We start from the raw sequence: 18,042 nt of genomic DNA, 5'->3' as shown, positions 1-18,042 counted from the left end.
ATCTCTAAATTAACATTGAAATTTATTTCCTGTTCAGTTTTCAAATCTTAGCATCAGTATTAACAGTAATTTGAAATCTGTTGTAACGAAATTCCCTTGGGGTGTTTATCATAAGAATTCAGCAGCAAAACTGTATGGTTTATATACTGATGCATTTGTGCATTATTATCTTTTCTCATTTCAAGAAACTGAGTAATTAGGATACCAAAGCAAGCTTTTAATCTTATATTAGAAGCTATTGATTACAACTGTGCATTACAACCTGTTGCATTGTTAATAAGGATTCAAATAGGCTTTTAAAAAATACATTCTTTTCATAGCTTGCAAACCAAATGACTTTTCTCACTGAAAAGCTATGTTGTACAGGTCTAGCCATAAATATTAACATTGGACTTCAAACTTTATTAAATGATTAAAAGAAAACAAAAGTGAAAAAAACATATTCAGGTACTTTGATATGAAAAATCAGTGAAGTTGGAGTTTCCTCAGAGGCATGGAAAATGGATTTAAATTTTATTATTACTAAATTGTTGAACTTTAGTAAATTGATGTAGACCATTCATTGGTGGAAACTTCATTATTTGTTGATGCCTGCCTTGCCAATATGCTTTGCCTTGCACTGTGGATGTGAGGTAGATAGAGAAAAGAACATTATTGCAACTGATAATAGTAACAACAACAGTGCTCCCAGTGGTTTTCTCAGCTGAAGATTTTCAAAGATTTTGCAGTGATAAAACCTATTGTCTGCCTACAGAATTCATAAGCAAATATCTATTATAACACGTATTGGAGAATTCAAATCAGTATTCTCCAGAATGTGTGAAATCAGAGCATAGATATGTATAACAGCATGTATTTTGTAAAATTTTACAGCTTAATGATATGAAATAGTATTTTGTTTAATTGGCCATAGGTTGGATGCAGCAGCCATGTGGAAATGGATGCCGAAATTTCTGGTATACAAGTGGCTGCTTCTTCTTCTAGTTGGCAAACTCAAAACAACTTTTTGTCCAGCTCACTGCTCTCAGATTCTAGTTGTAAGTATTGTTTCATGGGAAAAAAAACCCAACCCACAACAGGTAATATATTTTCCTCTTTTAAAGTTGTTTTACTTGAACAAGTATTAAGAAAAAGTGCTAGAACTTTCTGAAGAGTTCTTCTATATTTCAGCATTAGGTACCAGATAGATGTCTGTTTCTATGAATAACTTTGTAACATCATAATTATACCTTTATTTTTAACTAGAAAATAAAATATGTATGTTTGTCAGCCAGACCTTTTCCAAAGAATTTGGTTTTGCAATCTCTACGTGAACAATCATGCATGTGTAAGCTGTGCATCTTCTCAGAGGCTAAAGATATGTTCTAAGTCTCATGACTGTGCAGCAACTTAATAATAAGAGTTGAATTCACTAATTTTGCCTCTACTTCAAAAGTTTTTAACAATTCTTTCTAGTGCATGTGTATAACTTGTGGTCATTAGAGGTTACCTGATCTCTGATACAGATGGGAACTGCACAATAAAAGATAAGATATAATAGATCTTTATCTGGTGCAAGAATACCTTTCCATGAGTGTCAGAACTGATTTAGAAAAAAATGAGTATACATACAGAAAAGAAAACATGTATATACATATATATAAGCACACATATACCTATATGTGTATATATACAATTCTCAGCATACCAGATATCAGCATAAGGATGTCAAAAACTTTTATTCTGAAGGATACTACCTTCCATTTCTTTTCAATATAACCAGTTTGTGCTTTGGCAACCTAGTGCATTCTGTGTAATGGAAAGTCCTATTTCAGGCTTCATTGCACTTCCAAACATCTTTGTCATGGAATGAATACTGTAGTAAATCACTGCTCACCAACAGTAAGTCCTGAGTTGATCTGGTAAGGTTGAAGACAGTTGCTTTCTTTTCCTCTCAAATTCTTTAGCTTGTGATTAAATACCTTTTTGCAGAACTTTCTGAATAACAACAGTGGAAACAAATCATATGGGTGAAAGCCTTGATCTCATCTGTACTTCAGGAACAATTTTCCCTGATTCAAAGTTGTTCTCCCATTTTTCTTTAATACCTGTCAATGTCTTTCCAAGTTAAATACAGCTCAATTGTTAAGGGTATGTTTTAAAAAAAGGACAACCCATACCTTGCAGGCATGTTGAACAAGTTCATCTCCAAAAGATCTACCTTAGCAGCTTCCTGCTGCTTTTCTGCAATTCCACTGCAAAAACTTGTTGAAATTTGAAGATGCAGCACGAATGCTCACAAAATACTAGAAATATGTTTATATTGCTTAATCTGAATGAAACTTGATGGGATTTCAGTACTTTTAAATTTATTTTGGGCTGGATCTCAGTTTTTGCTCTTCCACTTCTGAAGAAGAATGCAGAACATATGGAGAAACTCCATTTGTTGCAACTGGCGTGCACTAAGTGAGAACATTGTTGGTGAAGGAGCATTGTTGTAAAAGTGCAGTTTGTAAGAATAGAGGTGCTGAATGAGGTGCAGTAAGCTCCATGCAACATATTTCTAACATGTTCAAATTAGTCAATTATGGAATAGTGTTGTTAGACTTAATTTTTTATACAGCTGATCACTTAAAGGAATTAATTGAATAAGGAAAAATAATTTCCATTTCAACTAAGGCTGTTCTGTTCTACTCTGTTCTACTATATTCTATTTCAATTTTCTTCTAGCAAAGAGCATTATATTTGATAGAATTAATGCCAGTGACTTACAAATGCTAAAGATGTTCTGCCTCACACAGGAGTGGATGATGGTAGGTTATAGTTTTGAAACTGAAAGAGGATTGTATTTGGATAAAACATAGATTATCTTTCTCAGGCATCTTCTTAACAAAGGAGACAGTATTATTATTATTATCAAGAAAAGGCATGCGGCTGAGGGTTGAATGCTGTAGTGTATGCAGTCAATTATTATTTTGCTTATTTTCTTTCAAATTTTAAAAGTAATCACAATTACCCACATTGCTTTTATAGCTTCAATGAGACTTAATGATATATTGAGGCCTGGTAGTAGGATTAAAACTTCTTTTCTATCTTATTCTATAGGTAAGATGCTCCTAACTCTTAAAGTTGCAATACTTGCAGAGCATTCTTGGCTAAGACATAAACTGAAAAAGCCCTTGAAAGAGGCATATTTCTAATATGTCTTCTAATAGTCTAATATTTCTACACTGGGGGAAGAAAGAGAAGAGCTCCAGTTCTGATAGGGAATATATGAGGAACCTGAATACCAATCTAGCAAGCCAGTTTTGGATATTTTTTTCTCTCCCTCAACTGGAAAAGTTTTCTGGAGATGAAAAATAAATTATGGAAGACAGTAATGATTCAGTGTTGATCATTATGAAATATTTGCAAAATCTTCAAAAGTTCCGAAAGGCTTCTTCTGAAACCATGTTTAGATGTGATTAAGGGACTGTTGTGTTTTTTCTTCTGGAAAGTGTTTTCTAAATCATAAATTAATCATATCTTCATAGTTCATATATTCCAAGTCTCACAATGGTGCTGGAAAGGTTTTACAGCACATGTGTTTTACCTTTTTCTATTAATTTTTAAGGGAAAGAAACTGGTTATGAAAATACTTGGTGTTTTATTTCCTTATTTGCATTCTATTATAAATCCATTTGTCAGATTTTCTGGGAGCTAAAACCAGGCAGTAGTCTAAAGATATTTCTATCCCTGATTTTATTTGATTCTGATGGAATGAAAGTGTTTTTAATTTCTCATTTTGCTAATTCTTTTTGCACAAGTGCTTTTAGATATTTCTTATGCTTAATTAATAAGTAGGAGAGCAAGTCAGGTGCCTGTCTAAGATTTTTCATGTCATTTTAGATGTCCTAGTGTATGCTTCCACCTGTCATTGCAGGGAGGCAGAGGTTTCCCATAGGTTTCATCACATATTTTGCATCCCTTTGTGATGCCTCAGAGCACTAATGCATTTGAGTTACTCCCTGAACACTTACTAGTGATTGAATGTTTTATGCTGAACCACTTCTCCACCAGTCAAATTTTGAAGTATATTTTGAAGTTGTTGATGTAGTTTCAAGTGAAAATTTTGCAGTGATTCTAACATTTGGGAGCTTTTCTTGTAATTACTAGTAAGTGTTAAATGATAAAATCAACTACTTCACTCATCTTAGTCACATAAAGTCCATGAACTTTTAATTTTTGTAATGATATTAATTAATTATAACTTGAGGCTTTGACAGTGAAGTCTAGATCGAGGTCTTTTGCTCCCAAACCTCCTGTAGCTTTTAATAAATCTACCTGTAAGTGTCATCAGCTATTTGCTATGACTAATTCATCTTATTTCAGAAATAGAAGACCTTTCTTTTCAATTCATTTTTCCAGAACAGTTTGCAAGCCTTTGTGTTACAGTGGATCTCTACTCTCTTAGACACATGAAAACTAACAGATTATAGTCAATAGCTAGTACAAAAAAGTTACTTCCTAACACCAGCTTTGTGTGACATTTAAAGAGCATCAGGGTAGAGGGCAGATGCATACTTTAATTTATCTTTGGAGGGAAACCTGGGATTTAGGTTCAAAATTGGTTGAAGAAAGGGAAAAAATATGAAAGAATAAGTAAGAAAAAAACAATCTGCATCTCTCTCTCTATGTATGTAACATAGTGTTGCCAATTCAGCATGCAGGTGAAAGGAAAAGTAATTAGCATTCTGTTTTCTTTGGTCTACATCTTTCTACCTGAAGGATTACTACAACTATAATGATTTTTCTTTAAAAAAGAAAAAAGCTAATATAAAAATGTTGTGGAAATTTAAGCTTTTATTTCTATACTCATGTATTTAAAAAGGAAGATGTGTAAGCTATAATATAATTTATACAAGGAACTTCATTAGATACAGCTTGCAGTCTGCAATATTATCAGATCAAACAGTTGGTCTAAAAACTCAGCGCTGGTTGTTATCTAAAGAATAATCCTCAGAAACTGTTTTTCATGATCACTGTAATTTTCTATAATTTTATATTATGAAGGTCCCAGGAGTTGCAGATGCTTTACATTAGCTTTGAAAGTTGGATCTTGCCTTTCTCTTTGTACAGTTCATCACTTCAAGGCTTTAGCCTGGATAGTTTCCCAGCAGCCACATGTCTTTCTGGCTTTCTGTTGTTTTTGGGAATTCATTTTCCAGGGCTTCATTAGTATGACTTTATGGAGAATAAAATAGCCACCAGTTTTCCCAATCTGTAGCTAAGATCACAGTCTTCTCTGACTCTTTGGATCTAGTGATAAACAATACTCTTGTTTTGACGTGGTCTATGGTACAATTGATATAATGGTTGAATAAAAGCAATTTGTCCTAAAAGTTGATTTTTATTGCCATGACAACTAATTCCTGCAATGTATCCTGATGCCTGTCTTTATCCCTCTATATATACTTTTTCATAAGCTTTTAAGACAATTTGAATTGAGATTTATAAATAAGTAGCTTAATTAAAATTAAAAAGACATTATAATGTCATGATGCTGTAAGACAACCTTGTGTTGCTCAATGGTAAGAAGCATGGACGGTTGGAAACTGCAAAATGAAAATTCATTCAGTACAGCAATTCTATGTATGATTTTTCATTTTTTTCTTAATTTGAAAGGCCATACAGTAGTGTAATTCTGGACAAATGCTGAAGGTTTTATGCTCAAAAATGTTTACTCACTGTTTTACTGATGTTGCAAACACAGTGATTTTGTTTTCCATCTGGACATGAAAACATCTCACTCCTCTTAATTAAAGTATGAGGACGTGATCCCTACTAAGTGATTATATATGTCTACAATTTTACTGCACTCTTCAGAAATTGCCCTTTGGTATTTGTAATAAACAATCAAGAAGTACCACAATTCTTACATTTGTATGATAGAGGAGAGGCCATTGAAGAAAATTATATTGTATGTAACATCTACTTTGTTCCCCTTCATTTCTGCCTTTGTCAAATAATTGCCAGTTGGATGCAACTGGAAATTTGGATTTTTTTTTGTCCAGCACTTTATTATAAGATGGTTTCCCAATTTATATTTTCTAGATTTTGATACAATATAATATATTTAGCATTTTATATGTGGCCAGTTGCAAAAGAATATACATGGTATGGTATCCTGTGAATGTTCAGAGTCAGAGTCACTTGCTGACTTTATGCTATTGAATATGGCATTTCCTCAAGAATTTTCTGAGTGGTTTGTTTTGTCTTATATAAATGAAAGCATTGTAAAATTAGATGGAAATGGGATGTTGTTGAAAGTTCTGAATATCAGAAAATGCAGAAGTTTATGGTTTAGGTTTTTTTGTTTGTTTGTTTTTTGTTTTTTTGTATAAGTAAGATATGTTGTCCACATCCATATTAAACAGCTTTGGATTGTATTTCTCTGAAAAAATGAGTCTGTTTTGTCAATTTGTAGCATTACTAGTATTGAATACTTATTAATGACATATATTCTGCTCTGTAAAATATATTACTGCATCATGAAACACAGTCATGCTCTGCAAAGTACGTCTTTTTCTGAAGGTGTTTAATTGTTGTGATTTTTTTTGTTTCTATTTTTGTTTGATTTTTTAGCACATATGCAGAGAATAATCCCTTTTGATACAAATGCTACCAAGGAAGATTCTGTTAATGCTGCCATCAGTGAAATGAAGCTGCAAGCAGGAAGAGGGAAGCAGTAGGACATTTTACAAAAACTCAGAAGACTTTCTTTGAACTGGTAATTCCATCCACTGTAGGAGGAAACATCCGTAATGATTCAATGATTGCCAAACACTTCAATGAAGAGTCCCAAAAGAGACTCTGATCAGCTCCTGTAACCTGTACACCAAAGGTTTTCTGAGACTGTGATATTCTTTTGCATTTTGCTCTGCAGTTCTAAACTAAATTTATTGTATCCCTGAAATATTATGAATTTAAAGAACTGTGACATTAATCTTTGATATGAGCTTATTTACCCATGTACAGGACTTGTGCTGACGTGTTATTTAAAAAGATTTAATAATATTATTAACAATCAGAACTATTCATAAAAAATGTTTGTCCTAGTATTTATTGAGTTATTATAGTGTTATACAAGTACATTTATGAATCTAGTCCTTCACTTTGCAACAATTATTTATGAAAGAAGCAATAAATATTAATGCCTAATTTCCTCTAAATCATATCATGTTTTCAAGCTCATCATGTGTCACTTGTAAGCTGTTTAGAATTATTCTTCTGAATAGTTTTATCAGATGCTGTGGCGAATTTGTTATTGTGGGACCTCTAGTAAAGCACTCAATAGCACCTGAATCTCGATTCATCTGTATTAAGTGTACAGAAGGGCATTGCTAAGTGGCTGTGAAAGTTTTACTAGCAGGGCTTAATGATCACTTATTTATTCTATTTTCTTCTCAGTTAGAAAAGACATGTCATGTTGGCAGTATTGCATGATTGTATTTGTTTGGATGATTCCATTTTAAACAGTAATGGTACAATACTGCATTACTGTGATCTCAAGCAGCACATCACAGAAGAATTTGCTGTCAAAAGAAATAACAGTTCTTCTGATGGTCCTGATTTTATTTTCCATTTTTTTTAGTGCTTCTGATTGAATCACTACTGCTGTGCCTTAAAAATTTACCAAATCTATTAGAGTACTGTGTAACATGAATATTTATTTTGCAATAATTATTTTGTACACTTCTTTCATGCTTAGGAAGTGTTTCTCTAGAACACTGTTTTTTAGCGCCATAGGCATCTCAGGTCATTATGTGCCACCTTAAAACAGGAATTTTTTTTTTTCTTTTTAAGTTTCTGAAGTTTTCTGACATCCCAGTGGACTCTATAGCCTTTACAGAGTCCATATGGATTCTGTCTGTTTCAAACAGAACTTCTTGCTGAGAATATCAAAATGGTAGAGAAAAAAAAAAATTGTTTTCATTTTCTATGGACTTGATTTTTTTCTCATTTATTTTGTAAAGTTTTCTTTACCTTCCACATGTATATAATGCTATGCATTGTTGTGTTGCCATTGGCTTTTTATACGTCTGTTAATTCAAAAGGTTTGGAAAGCAATGCAGTTATGTCCATCTCTTCTAATCTCAACAGTGATGGAAGGGCAGGACAAACGTATAGCCAAATAAGCCCTTCTGGAGAAGACAGGACAAATGGAATCCAATTTCTGTCATTGTCTACAAAGACTATGGATGTAATGAAGTTGTGCTTAACTCAGGCCACAGGAACCATAAACTAAACCAAGTGTATGGTATATCCAAAATTTGTGATTTATTTTTTTAATTAGATCAGAGCACAGCTAGAAATGTTTAAAGTGTTTTTTTTTCTTCTGTTTAAACATTAGAAAACTGCAAGAAAGTCTCCAGCCTGCAGATTTTATAATACTTAAAAATTGTGACAAAAATATTTTAAAAAGTCATTTTAAAATATATTATAAAACAGCAAATCATGCTCTCTTAAGTCCGAGGGATGGTTTGAAAGTAATGCCTCCTATTTTATTATGTTGTCCCATAATGTCAGAAGTGGATATTGGTGGTATGGCAGTAGATGTTGAACTTTTTCACCAATATTCCATTCCATGTTGTTGCTGAGGGACAGTCTGACAGGATGGTGTCTGACATGGAAATGATGAAGTGTGACATGACATGGATAAAGTAAAGGGGTGTCACGGAATTCCTCCATGGAGAAAAAACTGCATCCATTCATATTCATGGATACTTCCTGAAAGTTCAGAGAGACCAAACTGGGTGCGAGCACAGGGAGGCAGTGGGTGTTGTGTTTCAGCAGTAGTGACAGTGACTGTAGTTCACCTTACACTGGTGCAGGTTTTTATGAGTGTGACATGCAGGCTCGTGTTCATTGCTGATGAAAATGCATGACTGATGGTGGTGACCATGTTGAAGAATAGTGTTTTATAGCCAAGAATTTGCTCTATGAAGTAGTGTCATTGTGATCTTTGTTGTAGTTTCCATGAAAATAAACAGGAGGCATTGCTTTTGGAGCAAGCTATGTATATCATTTTGGAAAGAGTCTGCTGCTGATGGATAAAAATATGTGCTCTACTAACTTTACTGAAGCTGGAATGTTTTTTGAAGTAAATCACTTGCTGGAAAATCAACGGAACTTAAATGTCTCAGCTGAGAAGCAATATGTTGAGAAATAACATCCTCTCTATTTCCTAAGGTATTTGTAAAAATCTGGATGTTCATTGTTTTTACCATTTTATGTATCTGTACATTGTTCATCACTTGTAACTCAGAAATCTGGTGTCTTTCCTTAAAGCAGCGTCACTTCTGCTTTACAGTATTTAACAATGATGGATAAGCAGTCTAATCTCCCTTGCTATTACGTAAAATTCTGGATTATTTTTTAAAAGTGCAGGTGAATAAATTTAGTAAGTTTAGTGCTCAGTATATTTGCCTTTGACTGTGTGATTGGGTTTACAGTAGAATTCTTTTTCCTTCTTTAACATTTTCTAAAAGGGTTGAGGGAACAGAAGAAAAGAAATAAAACCACACACACACACACACACAGACACACACATTAATGAGAGGGGTTATGGTTTCCAAAGCCAGGAAATTGTTTCTTAAATTTACCCTCTTGGCATGGCAGTTCAGATAGCATGTAATATTTGTCTCTCTTCCACCTTTGATAGAGGTTCATATTACAAAGTGAATTTTGTTTCCTTTCTACTGAAGGCTAAAGTTCCTTTAATGACATTATGTGAAACTGTCCCTTTGTGGTTTAAGCAACAATATTTTTTCCATATTGGCCTGAAATAATATTCCTTTGACCAGTTTTATTTTTTAAAGTAGAAAACCAGATTATTTTTGTATAAAGCATACTGTATATGTCATATCTTAAAAATTACTGTCCTTTCTGGTTATCAGGATGGATTTTAACCCTTCAGTGACTCATTCCTACATTCTTTCCTATAACAGAAGTTTTCAATAATGAAAAAAATGTCCTACCCCACCTAAATTTGTTTTATTTCTTTGTTCTGTTTAGTATTTGGTAAATCAGGCTACTTTATTTGTATATATTAAATAATGGCTATAATCAGCTAAGACCAGGTATCTGTGCTTATAAAGCTGTTCTGGAATACAGGGTTTAAATATAGGGCTTTCAGAAATGCACTGGGCCTTTATTTTGGCATCAAATAATTTTCACTTAACCTTCACATTTTGTAATATCCTTCAGTTTTTTAATAATTTACAGGAAACAGAAGAGTATTTATCTGAATTACTTTGGAGAAGGTAATTACTAAATATTCAAGAGAGTAGATTTGTATTATATACACTTCAAATTAAAAATAGATCTCAGTGTATCAAGGAGTTTCCATCCCTTTGTGGAGTGGAATAGAGCAGAACTGAATCACAAAGCAAAACAAAGCAATTTTCTTATTTTTCTCAAAATTTTCATGAAAGCCATGTTTTGGTGATGGTGAAAGTATTCCTTGAATATTCAGAGCTCAGTCACATTATTGGTCTTTCTTTTCAGCTGTCTCATTGACAGCTGAAGATGAAATTCCATAGAACAATGAAAATACTCTTCTTATATTCTTCGAAATCCATTTGTGAGGTAAAAAGTCTACTTATCAGTTCATCTTTGGCTTAGAGGCATAGTGGCTGCACCAAGGAGCACTGAATATATTTTTCATGAATGAAAATGCCAATACTACCATTACAGTAAAGAACTAGCTATTATTGTAAAACTGATACCATTTATTTGTTACAGTCAAATGTTAAATGTTTTGCATTTGGGCCGGAAGAACCCCAGGCACCCGTACAGGCTGGGAGGAGCGGTCCTTGAGAGCAGCTCGGCAGAGAAGGACCTGGGGGTCCTGATGGACGAGAGACTGAATATGAGCCAGCAGTGCGCTCTGGCAGCTCGAAAGGCAAATGGGATCCTGGGCTCCATCAGGAGAGGGGTGGCCAGCAGGGACAGGGAGGTGATTGTCCCTCTCTACTCGGCTCTTGTGAGGCCCCATCTGGAGTACTGTGTCCAGGTGTGGAGCCCTCAGTACAAGAAAGACATTGAGATTTTGGAAAGGGTCCAGAGGAGGGCGACTAAGATGATCAGGGGACTGGAGCACCTCCCCTATGAGGACAGGCTGAGGGAGTTGGGCTTGTTCAGCCTGGAGAAGAGAAGGCTGCGGGGTGACCTCATTGCAGCCTATCAATACCTGAAGGGAACCTACACCCAGGAGGGGAGTAAACTCTTCAAAAGGGCTGACAACAGCAGGACTAGGGGAAATGGATCCAAGTTGAAGGAGGGAAGATTTAGGTTGGATGTTAGGGGGAAGTTCTTTACTAGGAGAGTGGTTAGGCCCTGGAACGGGCTGCCCAGGGAGGTTGTGGATGCCCCGTCCTTGGACGTGTTTAAGGCCAGGTTGGACGGGGTCCTGGGCAACCTGATCTGAATGTGTATGTTTGGTGGCCCTGCTAGGCAGGGGGGTTGGAACTACATGATCCTTGGGGTCCCTTCCAACCCGGGTGATTCTGTGATTCTGTGATTCTGTGATTCTGTTAACCATGGTTCTCTAAATCTCCTCACATTCAAACTGCATACCTAGTATATCTGTGCCTCTTTAAGGCCTATATTCCCAGTACTGAAGTCAGTTGCAGACCAGTTATCTGGAAATGGAGGAGAATGCAACACAGATTCCTGAGGTGTTTGTTTTTTATATTTATTTTTATCTAACTGTAAAATTTAGAAATAGATGTAGAAAAAATCTGGTAGGTTTTTCCTAGGAGGAATAGGAGGAACAGCTATTTTTGCTGTTTTTCAGAACAGCTTATTTTTGGTGTTTTAATTTCAAAACGTTGGTATTTCCATCTAAATCAAAGCAATCCCTAAATAAAAGTCCATCTTGGGCTTTATTTATTTATTTGTTTATTACATACAAAAATATTTTTCACTCTAGCAGAAGTCACTGCAGCCCTTTAGTTGGAAGCATAACTGGGCTGTTAGGAGTACGTTGCTTTTCTGTGTAAAGAACTAAATGAGATTTTAAATCTGAAATGCATATTAGCGCTGTATGCAGAGGTACAGCAGAACAGAATGTGATAACCTCAGTCTTTCAAAAATCTGTAATCTAATGTCTCTGGGAATGCTGACAACATTGGAAGAGGTTACTGTGGTTGAACTAAAGCAACATTCAGCATTTATCATTTGTACTAACAACAATAGCGACCATGTTTCCATAGCTAAAGTTGCAAATCTGCCCTTACTCAGCCTGTAAGAAGGAGATACCTGTTTTCTTGCCTTAATACCATAGGAATTTTTGGTATCGTGTATGTGAGAAAATATGTGATGATTTTTTTTAGTAACAAGGAGGCACCTTCTTTTTGCTATTTAGAGCTAAATATTCTTGGAAATCAATTATTAGTGTATTTTCATTAAGGTACTATATTTAAATACAAGAGCTGCATAAGTAAGCCTGTTTTAGGTTTAGTTCTGCTATCTTTATTTAGGCAAGTGGCTGTTCAGTATGTGTTTTTCTTCGTAGGCACAGTGATTCTTTTGCCGTCTGTTATTTCATCTGTCTTCAGATCAGAATCATTTTTATCTTAGACTGCTTTTCTCATCTGTCATCTATATTGCACTAGGGTGTCAAAAAGCATTTCTACACTTAACTCCACATTAATAATTTTAGTAGTTGATATGCCCAGTGAATGACAGTAATTATGAAGGCAGTTGTTGCCACTAACATAATCTCTTTTAATGTGAATTCTGCCACTCTTAATTTGTTTATTAAAATAAAGCCTACTTGCTAAGCTACCCTCAGATCACATGTGCCTAATTGTAACGATTATTGCTCCTGCAAAGGCAAATTTATCTAAGTTTGTTCGGATGTTTTAATTGCTTTTACTCAATCTACTATGAGTCCGTAGTGAAAATAATAAAGGATAAGTACTGTTGCAGTAATGCTGAAATATTATAAACTTCAGGCAGAGGAAAAGGCTACAAACTGATTTAGGAGATCTGCTGAAATATGCAGTGGAACAAAAAAATCAAGTATTACGAAGTGTATTTCTTCAAATTACCCTCAGTTGAAACAGTTGCTGATATCTAAAATACTTCTGAGAAGTAATACTGAAATTTGCTAAAGATGGTCACATGGTATCATTCTGATAACCTGGATTTCTGTGTCACTCACCTTGTTAAATAAGCACTGAACTGGGATGTCAGCCCAAATTACGTCCTGGCAATAGGCTTTTCACAGAAACCACCAGTAACCCACTTTTGGACTTACTGTGGAAAAAGATCAGCATCAGCTGTGCTTTACTGCTGGCCAAGAGAACAGTTTGCATCTTTCGCATAAGCTATTTCATCTATGCAGCTCAATATGTGCACCATTTTAAAAGAAGCCTTCAGTGCTATTTCCAGCACAGACAACACAATCTCATCCAAACATCTGTAACTATGGAGTTTGCAGATTTTTGTCATGTATTTTGACTCTCAGAGTATCCGTAAATCCATCAGAAACCATGGAGTTGTTTGTTTTGTCTTCACCAGAGAGATAGGTAAAAAAAATCTCTGTGAAAACAGAACAATCAAGTATCCAAGTCAAGAAACTCTTCATTTTTCCAGGATGAGAGTCATTACTGAAACTTCACGAGAGCCTTATACAAACTGTCTTTGAAGCCCCTGAAAAAATCTACCTATCTCATTTCAAGTCATCTCTTATTGTGAGAGATTTGCTTAGTTTTCTCCTGTACTTTGGAAATTCTCTTATTTGCAATATAGACTGAATATCAGACTTGAAAAAATTTCATACATACTGCTGGCTGGCTTGATGCGTTTTAATAAATGCATCAGATGTTCAAAATTCAACCTTGCTATGGCCTTAGTGGAAGAAAGTAACAAATAGGCATTTAGCCTATACGTGATAGAAGGGCATCTATTCTGTGTAATGCTGTTTTTGAAGGTGGATCTCTTCTGAAGCTGAAATTTCTGTATGTGCTTACTAGTAAATGCTGGGTGGTTTTTGTTTTTGTTTTGTTTTCCCCTGGGAATGTGAGAAAAAATCAGTCACTGGAGTTCTGTTTTATCATTTCATGCCGCTGGTTCCTGCTTAATTTAGGGATAACTAAAAGACCAGCTAATCCCAATACCTCATTAAAAGCATTTCTAAGTTAATTACTGCATGAGTAATTTTCACCCAGATATTTTATTTTTATTTAATTCAAATAAAATACAGTGCCTTTCCCATTTAGCATTCTAAAACTGAAACAAAGTGGATCTTGTGATGTAACATTTTGATTGGGAAATTCTCAAACTCAGGTTGCCTTGGCATCTAATACACGTGTCAGTGGACATATTGCATCATATTTCCCAGTCCACAGTTGCTGCTGCAGTTCACTGTAAAATGACTTTACAAAACTCTCAGGCTTCCAATGAATTGAATGTGTGCAAGATGCTCCGTACTGGTTTAAAGTCAGAAAGGTCAGTTTGATACCTCTAAACTGCCTACCTGCAAATGAAATGGAGACTGGTATACAGGAATGAAATTCCTCAGCATGTGATTATTTCCAGACATTAAATCTTGAAAGACCTTTTCCAGCAGTTCAGCAAGGAGTCCATCCCCTGATTTAATGTAAAAGGCTCACTGACTACGTTCCCATATAAATTCAACTTTCAGCAGAGAAAAGGAATATCTATGCAAAGAAACTGTATATCTGTCTTTTCTTAATTTTCCTGCCTCATAGGTTTTATTTTGTGTGTCTGTATAAACATATTGCTATTTTTCATTCCTCTAAAATGTGCCAGAGAGGCAGCTTGCTGAATGTGATATTGCTGAACTAGCAGAGATATTGCGGGTTCCTCTGAATTTGATTACCAAATGGTGAAGGTGCGTTCAGACTTTTAATGGCTGTACAGACATTATGTGAATCGTCCCATTCACATAAATACGTACATATCTTACAGTCATAGACATGCATAAACATGTATGATCATACACTGTAAAACTTTACTGATCTAACAGAAAATTAACCCTTTGTGCTTTGAAATACATATGACTGAAGCTAGATGTGTGCTTTGAAATCTAGATGACAGAGGCATCTCCAATATCAATGAAGTCAGCATTTAATGATGAGTTTGAGGAAAGGATGAAGGAATATTTTCTCAAGGTATATTTTCACTGCATTTTGTAGATCTCCAAGTCTACTATATGTGTTCATCTAGTGAGCAGACAAATACATACTAACAAATACATATTTTATTGTAGTATTTCCTTAGCAAACTAAATGCTAATGTTTGCAGTACTTCAGCTCTGATTATTTTTCAAAACTAGACTTTTCCTCAAAAATTCTCAGAATTAGGATTTGAGGTTTATTTGGCCTCATGTATATATATACTATAATCTTCAGGCTTGTACTGGTTCAATAGGTCCTGACAAACTTACACATGCTGTTCTTTCTGTTCCTATGTGAGCATTTGTCACACCTGGAACAAATTTTTGCATTATTCGAATGTTGCCACCATCGTTTCCAACACACTGAAGATGATATTCACCTCCACACACTGTTCTCTGGTTGTAATTCAACATTAATGTTGTAATTCTCACAGAATGAACTGATTGAGACATTCTTCATTCCATGGTGTTACAGCTATGCGTGGCTGTCCAGAATGTGTTTTATCTTCCATATCGCTGTGTCCACAGCTGAAACACAACACCCATCACCTCACTGTACTCACATCCACTGTTTGGCTACCATAAATACTCAGCAAGCAATGTGACACAGCTTTTCTTCATATGTACTTCCATGTCAGACGCTGTTTTTGGCAGACTGTCCTTATAGGAGTTGTTACTTTTGGAGTAGCTTGCATATAATGAAAAGTTTTGAACTTAAAATAACTTTTCTAGAAAATTATGAAATTTGTGATATTCAGAGTTATTGCACCTCTTTGGCCCTCTCTAATGTTGGCCACTATGGTGTTTTCAAATAGTGGTTCACCCGTTAAGATGTATCAGCTGTATTTCACACTCACTGCTAAATGTTTTGTTTCAGATTAGTTTTGCCACAAAATCATGTACTTAATAAAGTACTAGAAGAGAGAATTTTCATACATGTAGGCAGAAGTTCATTGTATCTTTCATTTCAATAATGTGATTTATTTTATTCTTAAAAAAAATATATCGAGGCGTACCGCTTTGACTACTTGTCATATATTCTCTAACTTCTGCAGCAAGTCCTTCAGCTTTTTTATCATATGGCAGTTTCATTCCAAGATAACTTACCAAGATGTTTTTATTCCTTTTTTTTTTTTTCCTAGCAGCTACCTTTCGTAATGAAAAAACACACTGTTTTGAGAACTACATAATGAATTATGCTTAGCTGTTACTTTTGCAAATTGCATGGATACACATACAACTAAGCCTACAATTTGATTTTCAGAACGCCTCTCACACATTTAGGAACAAAGTTTTATGATGTGTAGAAATTTCTTACCGTGATATTCCAGAGCATGGAACTTTGTCAATCTGTGAAGTTTGTGTTGCTGTGACATGCATGAGGTTTGATTCATGTCACACTAGCATACCGATCTTATTGTGTGTGGCTGCACTGAGTTCAGCATGCCTGTGTCTAATTTATGCCAATGTGAAGTAGGAATCAACTCTTGCTTTGAATACCAGTCAGAATACTAAATGCTGAGATCATCTAGATTACAAAATATATGAAAGCAGTGTATTGAGCTTCGAGTACGTTGCTGCAAACTGACGCCTTGACATTGAGTCTGAAGGTATGTTAATGTATAAGTTCGGCTAAGGCTCTGCCTGGATAGTTCATATGATAATTTGGTGTCAACATTTGTACTTACTTTCTCCAATCGGAATACAAAATGTTAAGTACAAATGAAGTACTAAAAATATCAATCATTAATTTTAGTGGACTTGGGATGTATTCCAAGCTACTCACAAAAGTAAGCTCTCAAGTTTATCATATCTCAGGAGATAGTCTCTTTGCAGGTTCAAAGTTGCTAGTGTTACTCATTGTTTAGTGTAACATAAAATGTAAATTTCTTAAGCTAAATAAATTATTTTTCTAAGCAGCACATAGCATTTGTATTCATTTGTGAGACACTGTCATTTTTTTTTAAAGTCCTGTTTGATGTAATAGATCTTTTTTGTTTTGTGTGAAGACTATGCGATTGATGTGAATTTTTTTGTCCAATTCTGCTTTTTAGTCTGTTTCTGAGAACAATAAATGCTCTTGGATTTTTTATTTCTTTTCCTTCTTCTACTATAAAACTTGCTCAAAAACTAAAACGGCATTTTTGAGGTGAAGCTTAATAGTTTTCTTCAAAAGTGTGTGTTTAAAGCACATATTCAGTTAAAAGATTTGTTTACTTCTATTGATTAAAAAAAAAAATCTAGCAAGGTACTACAGCCTTACAATAGGCATGGTTATTTATATTTGCCATTAATCACTGAATGGTTTCAGAGGTGTCCTTGAATGAATGGGACAAGCCCTCTAGTGAATATGAATGAGGTTCATCTGACTCCATTTGGGTTTGTGCAGGATACATGCTTCCATTTAAACAAACCTACATCTATATTCAATAGAATACCTGGGACCCATGTCATAATTAATTTTGCCCCAAAGTAAATACCTAAGGTTTGATAAAATTGTTGCCAACTGCACTAACTCTATTGACTGGATCTCAATTTGGAGATAAAAGAGGAAACCAGCTGACTACCTTCCATTCATAGGCCAATATTATAGGCACTTGAGTCAGGTGCCCATGTCCACCTGAGGAGTGTCTCAATTCCAGGGTAAACAATGGTAAACAATTTATTGTCTTCAATAATTTCTATAAGCACTGCTCAGGAACAACTAGTACACTGGTGGGCTATCAAAGTTATTCCCATCCTAAATCCACAATATAGCACTATACCAGATACTAGGAAGAAAATTACCTTTACTCCAGCAGAAATACAACAATTTTCTAATATAAAGTAAAAAAATAGAGAGAGAAAGTTTCTTATCATTGAATCATTCTATA

General features: G+C 34.8%; 1 protein-coding gene across 9 annotated transcripts in view; it reads left to right on the top strand.

Annotated features, from left to right (window-relative positions):
- The window catches only part of CEP128 (centrosomal protein 128), a 102,904-nt gene extending 86,598 nt beyond the window's left edge, over nucleotides 1-16,306 (top strand). For 8 of the 9 annotated variants that reach the window (XM_048948603.1, XM_048948606.1, XM_048948596.1 and 5 more), the window contains one exon: nucleotides 914-6,707. In XM_048948603.1, the coding sequence (XP_048804560.1) occupies nucleotides 914-1,150 (237 nt within the window). In that variant the 3' untranslated portion in view covers nucleotides 1,151-6,707. Of the gene's footprint in view, nucleotides 1-913 lie in introns of all 9 variants that reach the window. The other variant, XM_048948604.1, reaches the window with a different exon arrangement.
- Nucleotides 16,307-18,042: the final 1,736 nt, after the last annotated feature.

The sequence above is a fragment of the Lagopus muta genome, chromosome 6 (assembly GCF_023343835.1).
Source record: "Lagopus muta isolate bLagMut1 chromosome 6, bLagMut1 primary, whole genome shotgun sequence".
NCBI lineage: Eukaryota > Metazoa > Chordata > Aves > Galliformes > Phasianidae > Lagopus > Lagopus muta.
The sequence above is the reverse complement of the archived record's forward strand: the minus strand, read 5'-3'. Positions and strand labels throughout refer to the sequence as shown.